This window comes from Stigmatopora argus, unplaced genomic scaffold (genome assembly GCF_051989625.1).
Source record: "Stigmatopora argus isolate UIUO_Sarg unplaced genomic scaffold, RoL_Sarg_1.0 HiC_scaffold_40, whole genome shotgun sequence".
NCBI lineage: Eukaryota > Metazoa > Chordata > Actinopteri > Syngnathiformes > Syngnathidae > Stigmatopora > Stigmatopora argus.
The window spans coordinates 228,783-248,625 of record NW_027520054.1 but is presented as its reverse complement, the minus strand read 5'-3'; the positions used below and the strand labels follow the sequence as shown (position 1 = coordinate 248,625).

The 19,843-nt window shown below is 44.4% G+C and overlaps 3 protein-coding genes and 1 pseudogene across 8 annotated transcripts; 1 reads left to right on the top strand and 3 right to left on the bottom strand.

The window, feature by feature from the left end:
• Positions 1–6: 6 nt before the first annotated feature.
• LOC144070354 (sodium/glucose cotransporter 4 pseudogene) lies at positions 7–1,313 on the bottom strand (annotated as a pseudogene). Its single transcript, XR_013299221.1, has 3 exons — positions 1,275–1,313; positions 634–861; positions 7–300 (listed from the first exon to the last, which is right to left on the bottom strand). The product of XR_013299221.1 is annotated as a sodium/glucose cotransporter 4 pseudogene (transcript).
• A 129-nt stretch (positions 1,314–1,442) lies between these two features.
• On the bottom strand, positions 1,443–6,514 carry LOC144070352 (NADH dehydrogenase [ubiquinone] 1 alpha subcomplex subunit 11-like). The gene is made up of 4 exons (XM_077594916.1): positions 6,353–6,514; positions 5,089–5,181; positions 4,868–4,990; positions 1,443–1,647 (listed from the first exon to the last, which is right to left on the bottom strand). The coding sequence occupies exons 1-4, from the start codon at positions 6,429–6,431 to the stop codon at positions 1,535–1,537; spliced, it is 408 nt and encodes a 135-aa protein (XP_077451042.1). The 5' UTR covers positions 6,432–6,514; the 3' UTR covers positions 1,443–1,534.
• Positions 6,515–6,648: 134 nt separating this feature from the next.
• LOC144070353 (large ribosomal subunit protein mL55-like) lies at positions 6,649–8,028 on the bottom strand. Its single transcript, XM_077594917.1, has 3 exons — positions 7,866–8,028; positions 7,082–7,244; positions 6,649–6,883 (listed from the first exon to the last, which is right to left on the bottom strand). Exons 1-3 carry the CDS (start codon positions 7,901–7,903, stop codon positions 6,731–6,733), a joined length of 354 nt encoding a protein of 117 aa, XP_077451043.1. The 5' UTR covers positions 7,904–8,028; the 3' UTR covers positions 6,649–6,730.
• On the top strand, positions 7,937–19,147 carry LOC144070350 (cystinosin-like). 5 transcript variants are annotated; one of them, XM_077594911.1, is made up of 12 exons: positions 7,937–8,078; positions 8,355–8,410; positions 8,484–8,565; positions 8,921–9,011; positions 9,067–9,170; positions 9,258–9,398; positions 9,463–9,562; positions 9,637–9,756; positions 17,912–18,082; positions 18,157–18,274; positions 18,594–18,726; positions 19,011–19,104. In XM_077594911.1, the coding sequence occupies exons 2-12, from the start codon at positions 8,362–8,364 to the stop codon at positions 19,087–19,089; spliced, it is 1,188 nt and encodes a 395-aa protein (XP_077451037.1). In that variant the 5' UTR covers positions 7,937–8,078; positions 8,355–8,361; the 3' UTR covers positions 19,090–19,104. The 5 variants fall into 5 exon arrangements, with proteins under 5 accessions (XP_077451037.1, XP_077451038.1, XP_077451035.1 ...); XM_077594912.1 differs by having other exon boundaries at positions 7,944–7,998; XM_077594909.1 differs by lacking the exon at positions 7,937–8,078 and adding an exon at positions 8,112–8,186.
• The last annotated feature ends 696 nt before the right edge of the window (positions 19,148–19,843 follow it).

The following is a 19,843-nucleotide window of genomic DNA, read 5'->3' as shown; positions in this document are numbered from 1 at the left end:
GGCCCTTCAGGCGTAGTAGCTCCACAGGAAGACGTTGAGGGCCAGAAGTAGCAGAGCATTGACGTTACAGACGGTCCTCCAAAGCGGCGTCTGCGTCAGGGACGTGAGTTTGGGGGCTTGGACGGGAACGCCCGGGGGGGAGGCGGAAGTCAGGCCGCACAGACGCAAAAGCGCCCGTCGCCACCAGGGGGGCACGCATGAGCGGGGGGGGGCTTCCGAGTCGGCGGGCGGCGGGGTGTCCGGCGTCAGGTCCACGCGCGGTGACGTGCTGTGTCGCGACCACCACGTCAATCTGTGCAACTGACACACACAAAAGACAAGCAAGCACGTGAGTTTGAGGCTGTTGTCCATCGCCAGCCGGCGGCCATCTTGGGACAGAAAAGGAAAGCAATGGAATCCGACCGACCGACCGGCCGGCTCAATATTGGGCTCATAACCCATAACGGCTCATTCATTTTTATCAATTCTTATACCTGAATTTTATTCAAATTTCAAATCTGACAAGCAATTTTGATAGGTTTTGTCTCCAATTGATTTCTATTTCCGTTTTCATAGGTTCTCATGGGAAACCATTTGAAATGTGGACATTTTGGACGTCGACTTGACGGTCCGCGGTCAAAACGGACGACTCACGTGCTGGGCCGGGATGGCCGGCGTGGCCCAGCTGACCAGCGCCATCACCAAGCAGCTGAGTGCCATCAGGAGCATGGCGAAATACAGGTCGTGGACCCGGACCAGCGCCGACGGGCGGAGGTCCGGCTGGCCGCAGGCTGGAACCTCGTAAGAGAACTCCAGAATCATCCGGATCAGGCCCACCAGCAGGCCCACCAGCAGGCCCACCATCAGGCCCCAAAATGCGCCCTTCCAAAAAAAAGAAAGGAAAATGAAAAAAAAAACAGTGCCTTAGATTTCGCCCAACGAAGCAAAATAGCGGCCATCTTGGGGTAGGAATCTTCTCTTCTACTTTATAAAAGCAAAAACGTGTTGATTATCCGCCGTCGGCCTCCCAATTGAAATGGATTGGACGCCAACTCGGGATAAACTCATTTTCAGAAGCGGGAGGGAAAAACTTGCCAAAACAGCCCCGGGGCGGCCATGTTGGCAGGGGCAACGAACTCGTCAAAGTCATTGGATTGACATGACATTTTTTTTTTCAAAAGTCATAACTGGCTTCTATTCACTTCAACGATGACCGATTTGACAAAATAATTTGGCGTGCAAACACCGGCTCGCCCGCCCGTCGCCCCAAAAATGTTACGAGCACCTCCACTAACCTTCCGTAACGGCGGACATGTTCCCGCGGCGTTCTTCTTCTTCTTCTTCTTCTGCCGCGTATCAATGATTACCTCGGCGATAGTTTGACCGCGGCGATGACGTCACCCGCCGGGATGGGCCTGGTTTCCCAGTCGGCGCGGCGGCGGCGACTCGACTCGTTTGGCGACAAAGTTGGACCATTTTTGGTTTCTTTTTTACAACACCACTTTATTACTTTATGACAGACGACATTTCCACAAGTTTGTACGGCGAGGGAGGGTCACATTTCCGGGGGTCCCACCAGTCGCCAATTCTCCATTTTGGCCACTTTGCCGAAGAAGCCCAGCGTTCCCAACGCCAGGCACGCCGACGTCCCGGTGGCGGCGCTGTGAGCTGCACCCAAAACACAAACGTGAAAAACGGGTCACGACACGTCCAGGTTGAGAAAAGCACTAAAACATTTCGACGATTTCCTCGACAGACGTCGTTTGGAGTGGCAGGGTTGGGTGCGAATACATGAAAGGGGTGTGACCAGTGGGCGACCTGTCGATTTTGGCTCATTTCCTGTTCACTTCAAGCCATTTTCAGGCTATTTCCTGTTAATTGCTCACGTCCTGTTCATTTTGGGTGACTTCCGTTAAATTTTGAGCATTCTGGTTACTTCCTGTACCTTCTGGATCATTTTCTTTGGGTTTGAGCTCCTTTCTGGCTCACTTCCTGTACATTTTGGCACATTCTGGGGTATTTCCTGTCCCTTTTGGATCATTTTCTTTTGATTTGAGCTCATTTCCAGGTCACTTCCTGTACATTTTGGGGCAATCTGGGGGACTTTCTGTACCTTTTGGATTATTTTCTGTCAATATTAGAGCAATTCCAAGCGACTTCCTATTCACTGGTCACGTCCCGTTCATTTTGGGTCACTTCCTGTACATTTTGGCACATTCTGGGGTATTTCCTGTCCCTTTTGGATCATTTTCTTTTGATTTGAGCTCATTTCCAAGTCACTTCCTGATAGTTTTGGGTCACTTTCTGTACATTTTGGGGAAATCTGGGGGATGCATTTCCAGCACCTTTTGGATTATTTTCTGTCAATATTAGAGCAATTCTAAGCAACTTCCTATACACTGGTCACTTCCTGTACATTTTGGTTCACTTCCTGTACAGTTTGGGGCTTTCTGGAGTCATTTCTTGACAATTTCAGGGCACATCTAGTAAGGAACCACCTAGCCGCATGGATCATCGACTTCCTCACTGACAGACCACAATATGTGAGACTCCAGGACTGTACGTCTGATGTGGTAGCTTGCACCACGGGGGCCCCACAAAGCACAGTGCTCTCTCCACTCCTCTTCTCCCTCTACACATCGGACTTTAAACATAATACAGACACCTGCCACCTCCAGAAGTTCTCTGACGACACCGCTATTGTTGGACGAGTGACGGACGGGAACGACCTGGAGTACAGGGGAGTCATCACAGCCTTTGTTGACTGGTGTAGGCAAAACCACCTCTACATCAACACCAGTAAGACAAAGGAAATGGTCATCGATTTTCGGAGGAATCCTCAACAGACCACTCAGGTGAACATCCAGGGTACAGACATTGAAATGGTGGAGAATTTTAAGTACCTGGGTGTTCACCTCAACAATAATAATAATAATAATAATAATAATAATAATAATAATAATAATAATCGGACATAGGCCATGTCGTCATTACCACAACACAAAAAAGCCTACTTGTCATCACACGCAGAAACTGCGTGTGACGAAATTGATGGTGCTTCTCCAAAGCTACGTTTAGTCGGCAAAAGACCTAAATAAGTGTAAGTTACGGACTTGTAATTTGTCATTCCGCTGTTGTGGATACAGGTCGCTTACCTCGCGATTACATACAGGTCGCTTACCTCTCGATTACCGCACACTGTCTGCCACTTACCTTCCTTCAAGTCAGCTAGGAGGCGGCAGATCACCAACCAAACATCTATTCATATGCCGCAGAAGGGAATGTGTGTATGTTAGCGCGAGTTTAGATGTCTGATGGATGTGGGGAAAAAGCTATCCTTAAGCCTATTTGTCCGAGCTTTGTGGGACCTATAGCGTCTGCCAGAGGGCAGCAGCTGGAACAGATTGTGACCAGGGTGGTAAGGGTCCCCTATGATGTGCTTGGCTCTGCTGAGGTAACGCGGGCTGGCAATGTCTTCAAGTGAGGGCAGAGAGCAGCCGACAATCCTCTGGGCAGTGTTAATCACTTTCTGCATGGCCTTTTTGTCTGCCGCCGTGCTTCCAGCGTACCACACTGTGATGCCGTACGCCAGGATGCTCTCTACAGTGGTTCTATAGAAGGTTCTCAGAAGATTGGAGCCCAAGTTGTTCTTCCTGAGCACCCTGAGGAAATGGAGTCGTGTCTGAGCCTTCTTCACCACTGCCGTGGTGTTTGTAGACCATGAGAGCTTGTCCGTGACGTGGACCCCCAGGAATTTAAAGGACTGGACCCTGTCTACACATACTCCATTTATGAGGAGTGGGGCCAGATCTGTGCCGTGTTTGCGAAAGTCCAAGATTATTTCCTTAGTTTTCGTGGTGTTCAGTGTGAGATTGTTCACCGAGCACCCAAACTAGACTGGTCCACAAACACAGATGCCCTGTACAAAAGGGGCCAGAGCCGCCTCTACCTACTGAGGAGTCTACGGTCCTTTGGAGTGTGCAGGACACTGCTGAGGACTTTCTACGACACTGTGGTGGCCTCTGCAGTGTTTTATGCAGTGCTTTGTTGGGGATGCAGGAGCACGGAGAGGGACAGGAACAGGCTGAATAAGCTGGTCAGGAGGGCCAGCTCTGTTCTGGGCTGTCCTTTGGACTCTGTGGAGGAAGTGGGAGAGCGGAAGATGCTGACCAGGATGATGTCCATCATGGACAGCACCTCCCACCCCCTGCATGAGTCTGTGGAGTCCCTCCAAAGCTCCTTTAGCAATAGACTGCGGGACCCTCATTGCAGGAAGGAGCGTTTCCGCAGATCCTTCCTCCCATCAGCTGTCAGGCTCTTTAACAAAAAAATGGCTGTGTGTTAAGACCTACCGTATGCATGCATGTACATTTATGTGTATGTATGTATGTATATATGTCCTAAGCAACACGCTTATTTGATTATATATTTATTCATGTATTTATTTCTTGACCTACTTATTACCTATCTATTACCTATCTTTTTATGTCTAAAATGTCTTTCCTATTCCTGCATCCACACCCTCTTGCCACTGGAACAACGAAATTTCCCGAATACGGGATGAATAAAGTTATCCAATCCAATCCAATCCAATCCAATTTGTCAACTCCTGGCCATACATTTTATTATTTTATTTTATCTCTCTTCTGGGTGACTTTGTGTTCATTGCTCACTTCCGGCTAATTTTGTTCATTGCTCACTTCTGGCTAATTTTGCGTCACTTCCTGCACATTAAAAGGGACTTCCGGGCTCTTTCCTGTACATTTTGGATCATTTTCTGCCAATGTCCTTCCCGTCTACTTAATTTCAAATCGCATTTATTTCCTTTCAATCCGTATTTGTTTCAGTCGTTACGACGCCGGCGCCCCCCCGTCGTTGGCCCACTTACTCCTGGCGCCAAGGAAGATGCCGGAAGCGCAGCCGCCCACGAAATAGTTGATCGGCTCGTCCGGAGCCTCGCGGGCCTGAGCGGTCAGGCACGTGGTCATGCCGAAGATGGCGCCCATGGCGGCTGCGGGGAGACGTCAGCGCGCGGGTTAGCCGGGCCACGGCGGCCCGCATTCCTTCGCCGACCTTCCGGCCTCGGCGCCGACGTGCGTACGTACGTACCCATGGTCATCGTGGCGTTGCCGGCTCGCTGAAACGCTTCCAAGGCCGTATCAGGCTGGAACGCGACCAGGTGATAGGCCGAGCCCACCAGGCCTGACAAGAGACAAACCGCCATCATTTGTTGTGTTAAATATCTTTGTAATAGCAAAATAGATAATATTGCTGTTTTGGATAATATATTCATGACAAGATATTAAATAAAGTAACAATACATTTAAAAAAATATTCAGATTTTTTCCTTGGGTTTGATTTCAGAAAAGCAAATAGTAACAAACAGAATATTCATTAGTTTTCATATTTAAATTCAATTTATTAAAAAAGTTAACATTATTTTTAGTTTGTTTTCCCACTTTTTCCAGTTTGCTCAGTTGTCGCCCTCGTAAAAACGTGAAAGGAATGTGCTCCGCAATTTCAATATTATTCTCCTCGATCTCCTTCAACGGCGTTTACACAAGAAACGGCAAATTAAAAGCAAAGCCTTTGATATGAGTTCCAAAAAAATGATTCGGCTCATTATTTAAATAACAAACGCTTCCAACGGCTCCATTTTTTTTTTATCCGTTCGGCCAAGACCAACCGTCGTTGGTGAAAAAGTAAACAAACAAAATGAAGTAGTAAATTCTTCCTGATACATAATTAATTATTTTAATGCAATGGTGGGAAAGAGTTCAATTGCAAGTACTTATCCAATCCACCTAAAATACATCATGATATGTTTCTTTTATTACTCTGAACTTTGTCTCATTGTGAATTTCCCCTTTTATTGTTGCATTTTTCAGTTAAATTTTTATATATTTTGAGATAATTATTTTCATTTTAAGAATTCCCCCAATGATTTTGAAATAAATTCGTTTAATCTAAATGATGGCATTAAAGGTTTGTTGACGAAAAAAAGTACGTAGTTCTGAAAAAACAACATATCCATTTTAATTTAATTTTTTAAAACATAATATACTTCAAATCTTTTGTAGTTGGAAAAAAATAAAATAGCTCCATGAAAAATGACACGAAATTTACTACCTCAAGCTAAACGAAAAAATATTTTAATACGCCCTACTATTTAAATTAAACCTCCAACGCAACAAACAATAATTACCCGTATGAATATATTTTTTATGGGTACGCAATTCGGAATAGTTGCTCGTGAAGCTTCCGGCTAACAGTTAGCTTCAGCGAATTAGCTGCGTTTAATTTGATGCCCGCGGCTTCCTAAACATAACTTTCAAGCGTTGGACGTCAAATGTCGCCCTTGTTTAATATTCACCTAAAGTCGTAGCCAGTTTGGTGGTTATCCATGTTTTATGCACGCAGCTTGTGTCGTCGGGGATGTCCCAGTAGCCCATGGCTCAAGCTAGCAAGGACAAACAAGCTAGCTGTCACCGGAACGCTGCTAACTCTTGCCAAAGAAAACTGTTTGCCGCGGTAACTTGCACGTGTGCGCCCTCTACTGCACGGGGGGACTAAACTCACCTATTGGCCGCACTTGAGTGTCAAAACGAATGTCAAAACATTTAATTAGATGAGATGTGACGGAAAAAGCAGGTCACACAAAATGCCCCAAAAGTTTGGAAGTATTGTTTAATGTCTACGTACACACACATAAATAAACCAGTCGCCATATTTGTTAACACAGAACACGTTATTATTTGTTCTTGTTCCAGAATTGTCTGTATTTGTCCACCTTGAAGTCGTCCTCATAGTGTACCGTGGCCTCCTTCACCGTCTTCTTGACTTCCCGCTTTTTCTGACGACGCCGACGCTCCTCCTCCGACAATGTGGAAGGATCCACTGGCATCTGCGGGAGAAAAAAAACAACAAGTTGGAAGGGAGGTCAGTTGAGACGCATCTCATTATTAACCAAGGATGCCGAAATGAAAGTAAAGTCGCGGTAAGTTTCTTGATATGTTCAAGTTAAAAGATCCCTGAAAGAGCAGCCTTGACTGGTCGTGTATGATAGGGTTAAACCATGTAAATTAGACAGGATAGCGGTCACCATGAGGATACGCCGGGGTTCTTTGTATCGGATGTTGACGGTGGAGCCGTCGGGTCGCAGCATTAAAACCGTGTACAAGCGTTCGTATTTCTGCCGACTGCAGCGAACCACCGACGTCTTGTTGGAGTTGAGGCGATTGGACACTGTTTGCCTCCAGAAAAACCTTTAAAAAAAAAAAAAAAAAAAAAAACACCATGCGGTCATACATTTGAGGAAAAATGACATATACAGAAAAATACATCAAACATAAAACGTTCATGTTTGCAAAAAAAAGAGACAGATTATTTTTGTAATAAGAAAATTCTTTAAAAAACTATAGAATAAAATTGAAAACCATTGCAAAAATGTATTTGCCGAAACAAAATCGCCCGAAATTAGGTATACGTATAAAAATCTCAAACGGGTTATTCCCCTTAAAAACGTAAACAAACGTATAAAAATCTCAAACGGGTTATTCCCCTTAAAAACGTAAACACATGAAAATATAACATTTCCTCAATGCAATAAAATCAATGTTTAGAATATAAATTGCAGCGAGGTACAGTGCAATTCGAACCAAAATACTAGTCACATCAGATAAGTAAATATTAGCAGCGTTTTTCATACGAATTTTAAGTGCATCTGTTGCCCCACAAATAATATGATAGTTCATGACATCCAATTCCAACTGTAAAGTAATGTGCAGAAAATTAACTTTAACGACGTCGTCCGGTGACTCTCTCTACATTTAATAAACCAAAAAAAGTATAACCTAACACCATAAAAGTAACCAAAGTCACCTTACCGGGAAAGTAAGCGAACTGTATTGTTTATTAGCGACATGTTCTCGACTATGCTAGCTGCTAGTAGCGTGACCCGGATGTTAAACCACCAGGCAGGGTGTCGATATCAGCGTCGCTCTTCCGGAACAAAAGAAGGTACCTGCATAAGTTCCTGCTTTTTTTTAATAACAACTTGTCATGTGACCGGCATAAATTCAAGGCACACCTACCCTTCGGTAAGTCCAAGCGCGCTTCACTCTTAAACGCCAATTGTTTACGAATTAAAGTCCAATTTCGAAGTTTATTTCAACGCAACCGTGTATGCTAACGATATTTACTTGCTGGTGCGTTTAGGGAACCGAGCGGCGTCCGTTAAATCTAACGCGCCGTCATTCCAAGCAATTTGGACTTAAATCGGAATTTCTTTAAGTTTGTTACATCATTTGTATATGGAATACGTGTTTGCCATGTGGCATTTAGAAGACTTCTCTTGTTGTATTCGTCTTTTGTAGTGACAAGATGTGGCTCCCCCGGGTGCTGCTGTTGTGGCAGCTGGCCAACATAGCAGGTGATTTAACGTTAGAGACGAATAACATGTTTGTTGTCAATTTGCGTGAGGTTTATCGTCTGTTTCATTGAAGCGGAGTCGCGGGTGTCTCTTTCTGCCCCGGAGGAGGTGACGATTCAAGAAAAGTCCAGTGTCAACGTTGTCATCGCCTCCAGGTAAGAACGTCAGCCAAAACTAGCGTAGCCATATGGGAAAGCCCAAAAGATAATCCCGATTGAAGATAAAGTGTTTTCTGCGAAACAACTCAATGTATGTTGGCGTATTATAACAAGAAAAATGGCAGAAATGGGGAGGAACTTGTCATGGAATCATTGCTATTTTGTCGATAAGCATTATGGGAGATGTAGTCATGTAGAGATGCAACCCCTTGTCTATTTTTTGTAAAATACATTTACAATGCAAACTTCTGTGCAAAAAGAGTGTCAGTCAAATGTTTAATTTATTTATTTTGTTTAATCCATGCTATCGAAATTGGCGCAAGGACTAATGGTAAACCGTATTTGTTCCCAGCGGAGCGCTGGAACAGCCGCTGGTGATCCACCTGAACATCACCTACAGCTCCAAGGCCAACTTCTCGGAGATCATCGATTTGCCCGATCAGGTGAGACGCAAAGACGGGATGGCGAGGACCGACGTGACGTGACGTTGCCTTTCAGGTGACGCTGCTCCCCCGTACCACGTCGCTGACCTTTTCGGCGAAGGCCCGCGCCGCCGGACAGGTGACGACGTACCTCCTGAGCAACGCCACGGAAGCCGGCGGGTGAGTGACCGAGGGGGCGAGACATGCCATCCGACGGGATCGGACGCCCACGGTCGAGCGTTTAACGACGGCGCCGTCTCCGGGCAGCCCGGCGCCGTTCCGTCTCCGTTTCCTGGTGGTCCGCAGCGACGCGTTGGAGGTGCTGAGCCTGACGGTGGGCTGGATCTACTTCCTGGCCTGGTCCGTGTCCTTCTACCCGCAAGTGTGGGAGAACTGGTGTCGCAAAAGGTGACTTGAGGTGCGCGCCACGCTCGCCCGGCCTCCGGTCTGAGGACGCCTGCTTTGTCTCTAGCGTGGTGGGCCTCAACTTTGACTTCCTGGCGCTCAACCTGACCGGCTTCCTGGCCTACAGCGTCTTCAATGTGGGACTCTTCTGGGTGAGCAGCATCAAGGTGAGTCCCGTGGCGCCAGCGCCGCCCTCCGACCATGTCGGATAGGGCTAACCCCCGGAGCCTGCCCGCGGCAGGAGGAGTTCCTGCGGCGCCACCCCAGCGGCATCAACCCCGTCAAGGCCAACGACGTCTTTTTCAGCCTGCACGCTCTCCTGCTCTGCCTGGTTTACGTCGGGCAGGCCGCCGTCTACGAGGTGGGTCGCGCCGCGCCGCTCCACCTCGTTCGATTTGATAAACCTTTGTTACAAAACCCAATCAATACATTTTATTATCAAATAGAAGCACTTTTAAAATACAGACGCTCCCCTACTTACGAACATACGACTCACGAACAACGGTACATACGAACATGTCTGCAAATTGCGTTTATGTCGAAAAATGTTCGTCACTTCGATTTTGTATTGCGCCCCTTTTACCGCGTAGTGCTTCTTTCCGCCACTAATGCCGACGATGCCCGGCGCTGTGAGCGAGCGCTCAGCTCACCCAGCATCCACCTTCCTCTGCCCAGTTCGTTGCAGTGCGTAAGTGTTGGATCTAATCGATAAACATTCAATAACTTCGAATTAGAGGAAGCACACAGAGTCGGCCATGATGAGTTTTATCTAGTTTCAGCTGAAGGAGGGAGTCAGAGCAGCCAGCGCCAGGAGCCTCCAGCCTGACTAGTTTGAACTCCCTGCATCCCCCCCAACAGGTCGACCAGTTTTATTGACAAAAGATCATGTGATATAGATGACGCGCCCCTAACTCATAGGTGTCACAGACGGAAATTTCCGCTAGGTCATGCAAAATTCTATTCTAATGATTACACTAAATAAACCTATTGACTAACAAAAAGCATAAGAATACATTCCGTACTCCACAGTAAGTTGCGTAAATTGCGTGACGTATCTCCAGTGCGCAAAGAACCTTTTTCATTTTTATCATTGTTAGAATTATTATGGAATATTCTATATGTGTTGTAAGCATTTTTAATAAGTAATAAGGCATTTTAATTACTTTTGTATAAGACTGGGACAAACTCGAGGTCACCCTGCTGGCTCCAGCTTGTTGACATAACACCTCACCCTCCAAGGACTGTTTACTGGGAGATCTACGAAGGACTCATAAATTGTTTTGTCTGGGACACCGGCAGTTTACCTTATACTGCAAATTCTTACGCAGGTGTTTTTCTTTCAATGGCAATTGTTTAAATCAGATTACCTTTGAATGTTTTGGTTATGTGCCGCTAAATGTACCGAAGAGTATGCCGCTCGTCAGAATGCACTGGGGGCTAAGACGACGCCACATTGTATCTCCTTGCAAGTTCGCCGCAGAGTTTGTGGAAAGATGTTTTTCCTTTTTTAATTAAATATTACTAATAATGATTTAAAAGGTTTGAATCATTATTCCAACATTTGGTCCTTCGAGTAGCCGGGGTCAACAAACCGATAGGGAATCCAGACGCTGCGGTTTAATATCTGGAGTGACCGTGCACGGCGAGAATCCCTTTTCCAGGCTGGACTATTTCTCAGCAGCGCCTGTTTTCTAATCGGTTGACGACTATCCTCTTGGTAAGCATCTTTCGACATTTCTGCCGAGTCCGCGTGTGATGGCTGCATATTGTTGACGGGTTCCGAGTGCGTGAAGGGCATCACACGCGAAGGCCTTATTTTGAGAAGTAAGGCTCGCATCCTGGGGATAGCGATTTTAAAAAACCCTGTGGATACTAGTCACTAGCAGGTAGACACGGTGTGGTCTATAAACGTCTGCCGTGTACAAAAAACAGGTACTACGGGGGCACACAAATCCGCTCCAAAAATGGGTAGTGGAAACAGTAAAACGGCTATTGACGATCCAAAGATGCGTCTGCCGTGTAAAGATTGGAAATTTGTTGAAAATCAAAGCGCTACAAGGGTTAAACACCTAAACTTATGGATAAATATAATGGATTTGCTGGCCAGCTTAATATGCATAAGATATTGATACTGCAGGATAAAATACGTGCTAAGCATGGGGGAAATCTTAACAAAATGGAGCAGGAGGGATATAATGATACCTATTATTGGTTTATGATACATGGGTTAAATCAGTTGATAACGTTGGGACTGGAAACACAGAGGCTGTGTTATTCCACAGAAAAGAGGACGGGGAGACTTGCCCGGTGGGGAAGAAATATGTTGTTGTTAAAAAGGAGGGCCCCCTCCGACAAATATGACCAGGTCGGGAGGGCCCGTGGGGGACATGGGGAGAAAACGCTATCTCCCCAGCCTGGGGCGCCGCCAATGAGTGATGTGTTTATTGAACAATATCCCATGATCGAAGTTGCTAATACTAATGTGGGCAAGGAGCAGGCTCCTAATAAATTTGGATGTTCGAATCCATAAGCTGATGGTGGCCCGTTGTGTCATGACGGTGGTAATTTGAATTTGAGAGTGCATGAACTGATTGATCGGGTTACGGGGAAGTTTAAAACAAAAGTTAATTATACCGTGATCAGCAGAGCTAAACAGAGGGATGGTGAGCCTTTTGCAGAATATCAAATAAGGATGACGGCTTGTTTTAAGGCCAACAGCGGCCTCGCTGAAGACCACGCGGTGGGCAGCATTTATCAGGAGCAGCTAAAAAATGTGTTGCATGCTCATTCAAATGTGTTGCATTCTCATTCAAATTATACTTATATATATTACATATATCCCGCGATTGCCCAAATAACAGGGCCTCTAAAAGTGAAGGCAAATCGGCATGACTAGTCGGGGGGCCTGCTCAAAACGAGAAATGGATTTGAGCAGAGGGAAGTGGAACTAAATTTAGCGGAGATATTGGCACTTGATACAATTAAACCTGAAATCACACTGTTCGTGAATGGGATGCAATTAAAATTTTTGTGTGATGCTGCTAGGCATACTTGTTAATAGTACCTAAATATACTGTCAATTTAATGGAATGAAATGGCTTATTGCGGATTATCTTGGTTGTATCCCGTCTGCTAGCGGGAATATTTTGGTTAACAGAAATACAAAACAGCAAATTAAATGTTTAGCGGGGTTGCCAAAACTGCGTTTTGGTCAGACTCTAAACTTGCCGAATAATGCTTTGATTGCGGGGGGAGCGCTCTGTTTTGGTGCGGCTGAATATTAAAATAATTGGCCTTGGGGGTGCTGAAGCAAACTTGAGGGCAGAAATGGGTTTTGCTATGAGATAGTTGTGCTTGCAGCATATTGTAATTTAGTCTTCTCTAAAAAATAATTGCTCACAGGAGGCACAAGAGGGGAAGCATTGGGCAGAAATAAAAAGAGAGCACTTAGGAATGTCAACATTGATAAGCTGCTTCTGCAGCGAGCGTGAAGGTCACAGTCAGCGGGTAAGGGCGCGCTTCCGTTTAAACATTTCAGAATAAGAACAAAACATGGTCTGCAAGGGATGCAGAGTTCCGCGATTATCTTCGCATTTATTTTTGGGATTTAATCAGAAATGTCTTTCGAGGTGATAGAGAATCTGTTTGGCAAAGATTGATTTGGGGAAAGCTTTGGAATTGGGAATAATACTATTATAATTATTTTATTTTATTTTTTGTGAAGTTCAAAGGGCTCTTAATTGAAGAGAGCTAGTTTTGGAGGATAAAACGATATTATTACTGTTTTTGAATGGTTGGCTGGTTAAAGAAAAATGAATGGATTTTTTTACAATATTATGGCATATTGGTTACAATTTGTGGGTCCTTTATTAAGCATTGAAAATTGTAATTAGGAAATGCCTAGTAAAAGGTGGATTTCTCTAATTTAATTATTGTAGATTTTTCTTGTGGTAACAGGGAGCTATAAGAAATGGCTCTTATCTTAAGTAAACATAGTATGGGGTGATTTGCAATTTATGTCTTAGGTATTAAGGGTTATTTGGTTGTTAAAGAAATCAGACATGAAATTAACAATGCGGAAATGAGAAATTTCATGGCATTCGTCCAAATTGTTAGGTAAATTGAACCTGGCTGGGGTAGATAAGATAATTGGTTAAGGATAGGCATAGTTTCCCTAGAAGAAACATGGAGCGTCTTTAGGTGCACAAAAGACTTTCCTTGTTTGACCTGAAGGGGGCGTATGCTTTGGTAGGTCATATTGATGACTATTGGGACGTTATTACTGTCTATTGCTTTAGGGGCATACAAATTAAGAATTTAGCCAAAACTTACTGCATTGCAATTATGGGGTTAATACAACTGAATGTTACGGTGATAACGATGGGCAATAACAAGCTTAGATAAAGGGGAATATCTACAAACAAACAAAAAAATCTAAATTCAGGTAGGGCCTTCCATGGTGTGAAACAAGTGATGAAATAATGTCTATGTTTTAAAAATAACATCTCCAAATTATAAAATATCAACCTTGGGGAAATGCTTTAAGTAGATGGGTTGATTAGAATGGGCAAAATTCGATAACATTGAAAGGGGGTGAGATAAAGTTTTTACAAACGGTTAAAATACAAAAAGGGGGTGTGTGTGTGTTTCAATGTGTCACAACTTTTCCGTTATTGCCTTATTGGCGAATAGATAGTTAATCACAGCCACTCGCATGGCAATCTACATGCTGACTGAATGGGGTAAGGGGCGGTGGCAATTGAACAAATTTCTATTTTTAGATATGTGGCATGTGAATCTAATACATTAATTATCTAGTTTCTTCAGGCATCAATCTTGCGGTTCGAGGATCTACTAATGCGGAGTGGATCCAGACCTTCCGGAGTGTGGAGTATTCCTGGTGTCCTCAAGAATTCGTAGGTTTTCTCTGGGTACTCCAGTTTTACTCCAACAAACCAAAATTGTGGATGATTGGGGGAGCACTCAAAGCAAATTCCTTGATTATGAGTGCCAGCGTGGATGAGTGTCTGTCTTTTGTGTTTCAATTGGCTAGCCACCAAGATATATCAATATTCTAATATCAAGGTGGAATATTTCTGAAATCGCTGATAAGCCTTTCGAGGACGGCGGTGGCAGAGTAGGACAGAAACAAAAAAGAAAAGAATTTCGCCAAATGAAATTTTTAATTTCTGTAATGGGAAATTTTGGGAACCTGGGGGACTAAACAAAAACAAAAGACTTATCTGGGAGGGCTGCCATTTTGAGTCATGGTAAATTTCATGCCTCAAAAAAGGGGGAGGTTATATATTCAATCTATATGCAGATATATGGCCAAAACACGGGCGATTCCCCCTTATGTCAAGCTACAAAAGCTACATATCCATTTCAAAGGATACACATGGATTTTATAGAATATGTGTGGTACATAACAGTCCTAAAACAGATTGGGGAAACCTTGTTGCAGAAACTGGTCTAGATTGGCAAGCTTGGATGACACACGTGTGCGAAAAACCATCAGGCCTTCGATAAAATTAACCCATACGGTGGGGCATTACAAATCATAATTCAGACTGACAAATTAACTTGTGAATCTTTGTCTGACGTTTTTCCTAAGTCCATGGGTAAGAAGGCCGTCGGAGATGGAAACACCCGGATCCGCCATAGTAAAATTAAAATCTGAGATGACCAGAATTCATTTCTGCAACGGGGAGTTCCCAAACGGGAGGCGGTAAGAAATAATTGGTTATTGTTGATGGAAAATGCAGCTATTATAAATCAAACCTGTATCAAACCTGTATCAAACCTGTATCAAACCTGTATAACATGTATGGGGGGCCGACCTCTCTTAAGAGTAGTACCCGCGCAAATTACCCCTGATTGTGTAAAGGAGATAATGCAAAATTTTTAGTGTTATATAAAGGTCTCATACTACAAGTTCTGTTTAGAAGTGTTACACAAAAGAGGAAATAATTTATAATTAGAATTATACCAATATTTATTACAATAATTTATACCAATTATTGTGGCATAAAGGAATAATGCCAGACTGTAATATCTGTACATACTGTATCGTTTTTCAAAGAATTGATATTGACAAAAGATGTAAGCCCAAAATGTATGAAATGGAATAATGTCTACCCAGTTACAACGGCAGCAAAGGACAAGCCTAACTTTTCAACACATGTCGCGTTTAATCATTTTACCTGCTTAGTCCTCACAGGGCACGGACCGGCACTGGGAGCGATAAATGTGACGTGGTGTGCCCACGTCCTAAAACAGACTACACCCCTGATTCCACGTTCTGACCTATGGTGGTGGTGGGGTCAAAACAAATTATACGACTCCTGCCAAAATGACAGCAGGACTTTGTGCCTTGGTCTCACTGCTATTACCAGTGTCTGTTTTTCCATCTACAGTAGAGGAGATACAATTGGCTGCACAGAAATCCGGTATGATGGCGGGCCCCTCGCGACGGCGTCGCATGGAGAGAGGGTGATACATTGATGCGATTGGCATCCACGAGGATGAGTATAAGTTGGCTAATCAGATCGCAGCAGGTTGGGAGTATATTTTTCTTTTAATTACTCCAAACAAAAATGTTGATTGGATAAATTACCTGCATTACAATGTCCAAAAACTTGGAAATTATACTGAACAGGGATTTGTGGCGATAAAGGAACAACTAGCAGCCACCAGCCTAATGACGTTCCAGAATCGCATAGCAGTGGATATGCTGCTCGCGGAGAAAGGGGGCGTGTGTGCAATGTTCGGAGATGAGTGTTGCACTTACATACCGAACAACACGTCACCCGAGGGGTCCCTCACCGACGCCATTGATGGCCTGCAGACCCTCAACCGCAATATGAAGAAGCATTCTGGAGTCAGTGAATCCGTCTGGCAGCGCTGGTGGCGGGATATGTTTGGAGAATATCGGAATTTGGCTCAATCCGTTGCAGTTTCCGTAGCCCTTTTTGCTACGATTTTGACATTGTGTGGGTGTTGTATTATTCCCTGCTTAAGATCTTTGATAAGCCGACTTATAACCACTGCGATTGCCCCTACAAATTCCAAATTGCATGAATTATATCCCCTACTGAGACGTGCTGACACTAACAGTGAATTCCAGGAGCATGGTAATTACGAGGATGGATTGGACGAAAATGATCTTATTTTCTGATTTTCAGACCTGCCGAACGAGTAGAGCCTAAGCGGGTAAAATTAAAACAGCCAACGGAGATATCCCTGTCTTTTTTGATTTTGTCATAAAATGAATAACAAACATATAGTAAAAGGAGGGAATGTTAGAATTATTATGGAATATTCTATATGTGTTGTAAGCATTTTTAATAAGTAATAAGGCATTTTAATTACTTTTGTATAAGACTGGGACAAACTCGAGGTCACCCTGCTGGCTCCAGCTTGTTGACATAACACCTCACCCTCCAAGGACTGTTTACTGGGAGATCTACGAAGGACTCATAAATTGTTTTGTCTGGGACACCGGCAGTTTACCTTATACTGCAAATTCTTACGCAGGTGTTTTTCTTTCAATGGCAATTGTTTAAATCAGATTACCTTTGAATGTTTTGGTTATGTGCCGCTAAATGTACCGAAGAGTATGCCGCTCGTCAGAATGCACTGGGGGCTAAGACGACGCCACATTGTATCTCCTTGCAAGTTCGCCGCAGAGTTTGTGGAAAGATGTTTTTCCTTTTTTAATTAAATATGACTAATAATGATTTAAAAGGTTTGAATCATTATTCCAACAATCATGAAATATCTCGTGCAGCCATTATTCAATATGGTTGGTGAAAAGCGAAAGGCTTCTAGTAAGGGAGGTGCAAGGAAGAGGCAAGCCATTTCATTTGAAATGAGTGGCAATAATAACAAAGCTTGATGCGCGTTGCACGGGAATACAACTTGAATCGTTCGACCGTCAGTACCATTTATAAACAGAAAGATGGAGCAGCAGGACCCAAATATTGAACGTTGCACAAAGTTTGCAAATCAATCGAATGATGCCATACAGTGCTACCGCATCATTTATGATGAAAAGAAGAAGAAAATTGTGCAATCGTCGTTAGATCGCTTCTTTCGGCCACTTTCTAATACATAAATCTCTCTCTCTCTCTCTATACAGTACTGTACATATTCTCCATTTTATTAAATGTTTTTTTTTTCAGTACAAACCAATGCGTGTTACTTATACAAGCCTTAAACATACAAATGCACTTGTATAAACCTTCAATATACTTATATAGGCCTTAAACATAAATGATAATACAAAATATAGCACTGAATCAACTTACAAACAAATTCAACTTATGACCAATCGCTCGGAACCTAACTCCTTCCTTCGTAAGTAGGGGAGCGTCTGTACATCAAGATTTTGTCAACTATTTGAGTGAAGAAAAAAAACAGGTTGTCCACTGCACCAAGATGGCCGCCAACTCTCATGTTTCTCTTCTTGCACTCTCACCCCCTCTACGACTAACACGTTTTTTTGGCCGCCGTAGAGGGGCGGTCAGAAGGTGTCGTGGACGGCCCGCCTCCTACTCCTGATTGGCTGGTCCTTTGCCAGCGTCACCTTGTTGTTGGCCATCTTGAAACATATCGACTGGTTGGACTACCTCTATTACTTCTCCTACATCAAACTGGCCGTCACGCTGGTCAAATACGTGCCCCAGGTGAGTCCCGCCCGGCCCACGCGGGCGTCCCGTTCCCGGCACGCGTGAGGCGTGACACGATGGGACGCCGCCAGGCCTTCATGAACTACCGGCGCAAGAGCACGGAGGGGTGGAGCATCGGAACCGTGTTGCTGGACTTCACCGGCGGCCTGCTCAGCATCGCGCAGATGATCTTGGATTCCTACAACAACGGTAATGTACTCATTGAAAAGCCCCAAAAGAGCCCCAAAAGATACTCATGTGATTGGACACCGCTTGATTGGACGCCTGGCGCCAAAGTCAGTTGAGTAGCGAGCGAGTTACGACTTCATTTGAAGTCTTCCAACGGCCATGTTGGATGGGGCAACGTTCCCATTCATGAAATTGCATCAAAATCTGCTTCAATCAATCAAACTCAAACTTATTTCTCAACCGATGTTGGCGTGGGACGTCCAATTTGGAGTCAGATGCTTGCCCGTTTTGGATGATTTTAGTCTGTTTTTCTTTCTTTTCTTTTTCTTTTTTGTCGCAGACGAATGGCAGCTGATCTTCGGCGACCCCACCAAGTTCGGCTTGGGTCTCTTCTCGGTTTGCTTTGACGTGCTCTTTGTGGTTCAGCATTACTGCCTGTACCGCTCGCCTTACCAGGAGATCCGACAGTGCCGGTGAAGCCCCACCCCCTGACCTCCTCGCATTTGAAGGCTCAAAAAAAAACTTGATTTTTCTATTTCCTCCTGCACGTATGTAGCCACGCACATTCTGTAAATACACTGAAAAATGAATCAAATCGGTAATGGGAATGAACTTTTTTTTGGTGTGGATTCTGAAGAATTGCTCCCCTTTATGAAATAAATATGATTATGAGATAAATTGGCCATTCCTTGCCAAAAACATGTTTTTCCCCCTTCCCCGTTTTTCTTTCGAACATGAAAAATGTTTTCTCCAAAAGTGTCAACAACAAACCACCGTCGAGCCGTCAATCAAAACACGTCCACCTAATGCTGGCACTTCCGGTGCTCATCCGTTAGAGGGCGCTACAGGACCCGTTTGGCCTCTTCTTCCTCCTCCTGATGATGATGATGATGATGATGATGATGATGATGATGATGATGATGATGATGATGATGATGATGAGAAGGAGGGGGCGGTGTCAAACGCTCTTCTTGCACTTCAAGCAGGACAAAGCCCGCTCGTCGTCAATCCCTCGACTGGTCGCTCACGTGGATCGTCATGCTTGGTCTCGTCTGCGTCATTTTCTCAGGTGACTTTATTTTTTTTGCCTTCTTGTTTCCATTTTTAAATGACACCGAATCAGGGCTTTTTCCTTCTTCCTTTTTATCCTTTCAAAAATGTACTTGACGCAATTATTATTGGCAGAAGGATTCCTCTCAGAAAAAAAACAAAACAAAACAATTCTAAAGACTCATTTGACAGCCAGAGACGTCCAAGCCATCGGGCGTGGGCGGGCGGCGGGGAATAAATGACATGTTTATAAAACCGGCCACCCTCCCCCGTTCGATATGAAGAAACATTTCTTGCGCCCTACCGAGTAAATGCCCTCCGGTCGGCCATCTTGGTAGGGGCGACGTTCCCATGCATTGTCATTCAAATCAAGTCATAACAAGCTTCTTTGATGCGGTTAGAGGGTGCTAGACTCCCGATCCAATTGACGTGGGAGGGCAAAAACAATGTTCGTTTGCTGCTGGCCTCCCACTTCAAATGAATTTGGACGTCTACCAATGATAAACACACTGGTGGGAAGGTCCACCTTGGCCAGAGGGT

What these genes read in the sequence shown, in the direction of transcription:
- LOC144070352 (XM_077594916.1), bottom strand. Translation starts at nt 6,431, where the DNA reads ATGGGCTACTGGGACATCCCCGACGACACAAGCTGCGTGCATAAAACA. An exon ending in CAAACTGGCTACGACTTTAG is followed by an intron (nt 5,182 to 6,352) that starts GTGAATATTAAA and finishes GTCTCTTGTCAG; the next exon opens with GCCTGGTGGGCTCGGCCTAT. An exon ending in CATCTTCCTTGGCGCCAGGA is followed by an intron (nt 1,648 to 4,867) that starts GTAAGTGGGCCA and finishes TTTTGGGTGCAG; the next exon opens with CTCACAGCGCCGCCACCGGG.
- LOC144070353 (XM_077594917.1), bottom strand. Translation starts at nt 7,903, where the DNA reads ATGTCGCTAATAAACAATACAGTTCGCTTACTTTCCCG. An exon ending in ACAGTTCGCTTACTTTCCCG is followed by an intron (nt 7,245 to 7,865) that starts GTAAGGTGACTT and finishes TTTTTTTTAAAG; the next exon opens with GTTTTTCTGGAGGCAAACAG. An exon ending in AACCCCGGCGTATCCTCATG is followed by an intron (nt 6,884 to 7,081) that starts GTGACCGCTATC and finishes TTTCTCCCGCAG; the next exon opens with ATGCCAGTGGATCCTTCCAC.
- LOC144070350 (XM_077594909.1), top strand. Translation starts at nt 8,164, where the DNA reads ATGCTAACGATATTTACTTGCTG. An exon ending in GCAGCTGGCCAACATAGCAG is followed by an intron (nt 8,411 to 8,483) that starts GTGATTTAACGT and finishes GTTTCATTGAAG; the next exon opens with CGGAGTCGCGGGTGTCTCTT. An exon ending in GGCAGGCCGCCGTCTACGAG is followed by an intron (nt 9,757 to 17,911) that starts GTGGGTCGCGCC and finishes TGGCCGCCGTAG; the next exon opens with AGGGGCGGTCAGAAGGTGTC.